General features: G+C 38.2%; 1 protein-coding gene across 1 annotated transcript; it reads left to right on the top strand.

The window, feature by feature from the left end:
- Window positions 1–1,892: 1,892 nt before the first annotated feature.
- Window positions 1,893–5,207, top strand: LOC122092073 (phospholipase A1-Igamma2, chloroplastic-like). The gene is made up of 2 exons (XM_042662384.1): window positions 1,893–3,235; window positions 4,771–5,207. Exons 1-2 carry the CDS (start codon window positions 1,935–1,937, stop codon window positions 5,012–5,014), a joined length of 1,545 nt encoding a protein of 514 aa, XP_042518318.1. The 5' UTR covers window positions 1,893–1,934; the 3' UTR covers window positions 5,015–5,207.
- Window positions 5,208–7,188: the final 1,981 nt, after the last annotated feature.

Genomic DNA, 7,188 nt, shown 5'->3' with positions numbered 1-7,188 from the left:
AAGACTTTCCAAGTGGACCGTGTGAAAAACCTTAACACATTATTATATTCAGGATGATATAATTTTTATTTTTATTTTTTGATAAAAAATATAGACGTAATTAATGGCCTAAGGAAAGAAAAAGGAGGAAAAAAAAATTATTCAAGAACTTTTAGAATATTCTATCAAATGAGGTGGTGTTTTACTCAACTCAACTAAGACTTATTCCAAAATGAAGTTTGACGATAGCAAACTCTTATTCTATTTACTCAAAAAAAAGTTAAATAAAAATAAAAATAAAAACACTTGAATCATACATGATTCATAATTCCATATATTTAGTTGTTAATGGACCTGTTGGTAAGAAAAACTGATTTCTGTTTTTCAAAGTCAAGAACTCTACAGTACTTTGTCAAATGAGGCAATTTGTTATAAGTCAATTTAATTCAATAGGACCTTTGTCTAAACTAAATGACTATGATCGTAAATTCAGTCTCTCTCTTTCAAGAGTTGAAAAAAAAAAAAAAAGGCCCCTTCCCATTGTCAAACATGTGAGAGGAATTCGTATGTCACATCAACAGCTGTCATCATGGATTTAGGTATCGATATAAATATTGATGCTGGTCTTGACTAAATGGTTCATATCGGTATTATACCAATTTACGATTGGTAGAATCAATCTAGATTGATCAGTTTTACTTTTATTTTTCATAAAAAAAGATAGTTATTTTTTATAATTTTATCCCTAAAATCGATACGATATTTTATTCTAAATTGATCAAATATTAATATCAATCTCAACCAATATCAATACAATCAATAGGTAGTCCAAATTATCTGTAATGAACGTTGAAGTACATGATTGGGAGGATTTGACCATACATCCTAACCGTTGAATGTTCACCACACCTCACTGAGATGATTTTAATATCTAATTTGAATATCAATACCTACCAATCTACCATCATGGGTGCCATTCATATAAAACCCACATGACAGATACCAAAGGAGAAAATATTTTTGATGTGAGTGAAAATTTGCAATTTGACGTATTGAAAAAGTATTTCCCAAAAAAAAAATTGCACAAATCACGTGCGATTCATAATTTCATAATTCGATATATTTTCTAGTCAGATAAGTCGTGAAGTTTCTAGTAAAGGCGCGAGGCTTTGTATACGTCACTGACATGGCGTCTTAACTTACACCTGTTATGTGTTCACATGTGAAACTGGTCCCACTGGTGGTATTAGATCTAATCTAAGTATGATAAGAAGATCTCATTCGTCCGATTTATGCATGATCTCTTTCACCACCTTAATCGTACCATTGTATTGCATGTTATAAAAGCCCATTACCCAAGGGCCCACACAAGGGCTAGGACCATGACATTTTCAGTTTTGGTGGTCCCCACGTTAAAATATGGGAATATGGATCAGTTTACAACTAAGGACCCGTTCGATAATATTTCAAGAAACGCGTTTTTGTCGTTTCTGTTTCCAGAAACAGCAGAAACGGAGCAAAACGCGTTTGATAAAACTGTTTCGTTTCACTTATTTTTAGAAATAGAAATAGAAATTTTTACTTATTTATGATTCAAGAAACGACCTAGGGCCGTTTCTGGAAATGACTTGTGGTAATTCTTTTACTGATTATCATCGACTTCTAAAAACATGACTTGTCAAACACCTTCAATTCTATTTTTATTTTTAAAAACGAAAATTTATGTTTCTGCCATTTCTTGAAACAGTAACAACAGAAACGTTATCAAACGGACCAGGCATTCCCCTTTCCAAAAGCACATATGCCATTACCACCACCAACCAACCTACCAGAGTCTACTTCTACTTAAAAAAAAAAAAAAACCTGCCAGAGTCTACTAAAAGGCTTCGTCTCTAGTCTACTATATATATATATATTTCTTTATTCGATCTTCCTTCTCCACACTTCCATCTTCAATGGCTATCCCTCTTCCCATGATAGCTTTATCCCTCGAGGGACAAGTCTCCAATGCGTTCACATCCCAAAATCCAGCTCCACTGCCACTCCTCAGCCACAAACACAAGCGATTTCACACAGTAGAGCTTGCAACCAGAAGAACACTACCAGTGGTAGTCACGCAAGTTCTGTCTGAGAGAAATGAGTCCATGGCGTCGATCATCACCGATCTTAACAAGGAAGAACAACAACAGATGGTGGAAGATGAAGAAAAGAAGGAGGAGAAGAGACTTGCAGATTGTTGGCATGAGATCCACGGCAAGGACGATTGGATTGGAATGCTTGACCCTATGGATCCTCTCCTTCGTTCCGAACTGATTCGTTACGGCGAGATGGCTCAAGCTTGCTACGACGCCTTCGATTTTGATCCTTACTCGAAATACTGCGGTAGTTGCAGATTCAACCGTCGCAGGTTCTTCGAGCGCCTTGGAATGACGAGTCTAGGCTACGATGTTTCTCGCTACATCTATGCAACCTCTAATATTAATCTCCCAAATTTCTTCAAGACCTCACGGTGGCCTAAGGTCTGGTCTCGAAGCGCCAATTGGATCGGATATGTCGCCGTTTCCAACGATGAAACCTCGGTTAGGCTAGGGCGTCGCGACATAACGATCGCCTGGAGAGGAACGGTGACTCGGCTTGAATGGATCGCCGATCTCATGGATTACCTCCGGCCAGTCTCTTCCGATAAGATTCCTTGTCCCGATCCGTCGGTCAAGGTCGAATCGGGATTCCTCGATGTCTACACCTACAAGGATGAGAATTGCCGGTTCTGTAAGTACTCAGCCAGAGAACAGATCTTGACGGAGGTGAAGAGATTGATCCAACAGTACCCAAACGAGGAACTGAGCATCTCTGTGACGGGGCACAGTTTGGGTGCTGCCCTAGCGATACTGAGTGCGTACGATATTGTAGAAACCGGTGTAGATCTGACGGAGGACGGTCGGACCGTACCGGTCAGTGTGTTTTCTTTCTCTGGGCCAAGGGTCGGAAATGTCCGGTTCAAGGAACGGCTCGAGAGTTTAGGGGTGAAGGTGTTGAGGGTGGTGAACGTTCACGATACGGTGGCTAAGGTTCCTGGTTTGTTTTTTAATGAGCACGTGCCAGAGTTCGTGCAGAAGATGGCCGAGGGGTTACCCTGGTGTTACTCGCACGTGGGAGTCGAGCTGGCGCTGGATCATAAGAACTCTCCTTTCTTGAAGGACATTAATGACCCTACCAATTTCCATAACTTGGAGGTTCACCTGCATTTGCTTGACGGGTTAGTCAGTATTTTCTCTCTTACCTTTAGGACATTTTGGTATTTACATATTTAAAAAAAAACTTGGGTCGTTAATGACGGTTGTTTGGAAAACTTCACTCCATTAGTCCATGATACTTCCCCAAACAGAACATCAACAGCTTAGCTAGACGAATTTGGTTGACCATGGACCCACTGTGATTCTTACCGGTTACCTCTGGGAAAGCCTGTCTATTAACGCACGTGCTGCTAATGTCATGCCTTTGTGTTTTTTCTTCCAAATTCCAAGAGTTAAAGACTCATAGCATGGCATGCTTTCACATGATTTTTTAACTTGCAAGAATAATGGTACAGTTGTTCCGTTGATCAAGTGGTCTTGACTTTGAGTTAAGAAGTAAGCTTGGATCCTTTCCCTTGTTGGCAATCACCTTCCTTCATCCTACAGGACCTACACCTCGCATGGTATGAAAATCACATTTCATGGATGATATGAGATGGGATGATGTGGTTACAATAGGTAAGAGGGACATGGTCATGGAGAAGCAATTTTTGTTCGAGATGGGATCAAAGTTGCATATATTATGACCTTTGTCATGTCGTAATGACGTGAGCTTGTTCACTAGATACAACTTTAAAAATGTGTTAAGGAACGTGGAAATAAGTTAAAGCCACAACCTAATTGATGACAATTTCTACTTTGTTTGACAGCTCCAAACTCTAATTTAAGTTGAGTATTATATTAGCCATGCCATGCATCATGTAGAAAGTGATATCTTATGAGCTCTTAGAAGATTTTGGGCTTCATCTAGTTGGATGTAACTGATGTAATATAAAATTAAAAGAAATGTTACAAGGGAAAAAAAGGATTAATTGTTTAATCATTACAAAAGTAAGTGTATATTTATTTATTTAAAATCAGTCATTTAGCAATTGAATATTACTTCAAATTGCAATGGATTTTTTAGATGTTAACAGAAAATTTTTACTTTTTGTGCTTACCTATATCATTTGTTCCCACTTGTTTTTTTTTTAGGTAGAATTTGTTCCCACCTTTAGATGAGAGAAATGTTACACACAAGGAACACAAAAACTTAAAATGAAAACAAAAGTGTTCAGTGTCTAATCATTAAAAAAGTTAAGTGTATACTTCATTCAAAAATCAGTCACTTAGCTTTAAATATTATTTTAAATTTCAATGAATATTTTAGATGTATAAAAAAATATGAATAACATATGGGTAAGAGAACCTTGACGATATGGAATAGAAAACTCCAGACTTACGGGTCAATGGAATGGATGATAGGAATATCTTTAGTGCATAGAGGGAGGGCAGCTTGGCCTTTTTGCATTCACATCAGTATGAGCATTTCCTGTGCTAGACTGGGTTTTTTTTTTCCATAACATATTGGCACTTCTCTTTTTGTCCTTGGCTACATCTTATACCCTCTTTTAGATGAGGTTATTTTTGTACTTTTCTTGCTCTTTCATAGTTTTCGTTTTAAAATTCCTCACCAGATCAGTTGAAGTTAAAGTTTTCTTTCTGAAAATTCTAACAGGTACCATGGAAAAGGCAAGAGATTTGTGCTTTCCAGTAAAAGGGACATCGCTCTAGTGAACAAGGCTGCTGATTTCTTGAAAGATCACCACTTAGTGCCACCCTTTTGGAGGCAAGATGAGAACAAGGGGATGGTGAGGAATTATGAAGGACGCTGGGTACAACCTGAAAGGCCAAAACTTGATGAGCATCCACCTGATATGCACCACCACATCAAGCAATTGGGTCTAGCTTCTGATTTATAGAGAAAGTGTAACATCTAGAGCTGTCTGGCATCTCTCTTTATCTCATTCTCCTCAAGGTAATTTAACCCATTTGTGGGAAGGGATGGTTACAATGAAGTTAGAGTTTGAGACTAGAAAACCGTGTCAGTTAAAGAGGCTAAGAAAATGTAAAATGCATGTATAAGAAGAGAATATTAAGGTGTAAATTATAAGTTTTTTTTTTTTTTGGGGGGGGGGTGGGGGGGTGTGCGGGAGGGGGATGTCAATACGTGTGCCTCGCCATTTTAGCTTGTATTTTGAGGAGTTTTGGAATTTAAAAATATTTTTTGAATAATTTTGCAGAAAAAGATTGTGTGATTAATTTGATAAGTTAAAATCTAATTTTCAATAATCTTATAGTTTACCAAAAATATGATCTTATGGTCTGCCATTTTGAGTCACATGGAGAGTTGAGCATGACAAGCTGATTGTTGTGTGTGTGGTATACATCTCTTTAATTACTTTGAGACATGTTAGAGATTTTGGTATCCTATCTTGACACCTGGGGGGGAGGGGGTGTCAATAAGAAAATCTCTTGAATGAAAATTTTAACATATTAATTTTATTGATCCTAGATATGAAGTTGATTACATTTTTGGTTTCTTCCAATTATTGTTTTACAAAATATTTATATATTCTGCAGTAAATGATAATTTAGTTGTGTTGCGGTAAGAAATTATACTAGGCTACTTGTGGAACTTGCACAGAGGAGTAAACACAAGAAAGTGAGCGTCAGACTGATCTGGAGGGGGATTCTTTGATGCTTAAGTCAGATCTCTTTGCAAATAGAAATTCTAGTAAGAATGGAAAAGTGTCGATCCCCTTGAAAGGAGGCTTACCTGTATATTTGTAGTGGAGGAATGACGGTAATGGAGAGAGTCCCAATTTGATAGGTTTCCTAGTGCAGGTAAGAATCCATATATAACAGGAGTCATATTAGGTGAGTGAATCAGGAGGACGTTTCAGCTATAGAAGTAGGGTATCAATACCAAAATCGGACCAGTTAAACTGATTAGCCCAAACCAAATCGATCCGATGCCTAATTGGGCCGGTTTCAGTTTGTACTTTAAATTCAATTTGGTTTCGATTTGATTCAGGCTAAACCGTTATGCCATCAACATGAACCGAATCTTGAACCAATCCAAACCGACCCAACATAAACCGAACCTAAAACTAACTTACTGACTCACTCTAGTACACAACTAACGGACTAACTCACTAACCCAACCACTTAACCAGCCAAGTATATACATATATATATACTTATTTTTCTTTCCATGCATTTAGAAGCCCTAATTTTTTCTAACCCTAAGCGACTAGGCTGAAACTTGAAAGTGAAGAGTGAAGACTGAAGAGGCTGCTGAGCTGCTGAAGATCTTTGCGGCGATCCAGCGGCCAGCGCATCTCAAGCTACCTCGGTGACCTCATCTCTAGCCTCTTACTCTCTTACCGAAGTGTTTCCCAGTTCCAGGTATAACTTTTTCCTTTTCCTTATTTGCAGATTATAGGCTATGAAATCCCTCACTCTAGAAAACAAATGCTACTATTTTGATTTTCGACATCTATAACGGTCATAAGGCCGTCAATCGACTGAATCATCTTTCTTGCTCTCTGTGCTATGGTTAATCGACTGAATCATCTCTCTTGCTTCTCTGTATTCTTGTTCTACTTTGAAAATTTTTAGTTTCAATTCTCTTGATGATTACGATTGGTTTTTCTATAAAATAGCTAATCCAATTATTTGTTTTGCAGGAATTGTTATTTTGGATCTCTAGGCTCAAAAGCCAAGAAAACCATAATTCTCTGGCGGTTTCTAAACGGTTTCCTAAGGGTCCATACCAGTTTTAAAAACCGATTCAAACCAGAATGAACCCAATAACCAAACCAGTGCCAACTTGAACCCAAACCTCACCGAAGTCAGAATCGAATCAAAACTGATAAATCCTTATTGAGCTGGTTTCGGTAAATGTAAAACACATACCGAAACCGATGAAACCAAACCAAACCAAAACTGCACCGACCTAGACCACTGACACCCCTAGGGGTGTCAATTTGTGGCCCGAACCGGGTAAACCGACCGGGACCGACCGTTTAAAGACCGGCCTGGCCCGGCCGTTTATTAAACGTGTCGGGCTTGAGCCCGGCCCGTTTATAAA

This window comes from Macadamia integrifolia, chromosome 10, assembly GCF_013358625.1.
Source record: "Macadamia integrifolia cultivar HAES 741 chromosome 10, SCU_Mint_v3, whole genome shotgun sequence".
NCBI classification, from domain to species: domain Eukaryota; kingdom Viridiplantae; phylum Streptophyta; class Magnoliopsida; order Proteales; family Proteaceae; genus Macadamia; species Macadamia integrifolia.
The sequence above is the reverse complement of the archived record's forward strand: the minus strand, read 5'-3'. Positions and strand labels throughout refer to the sequence as shown.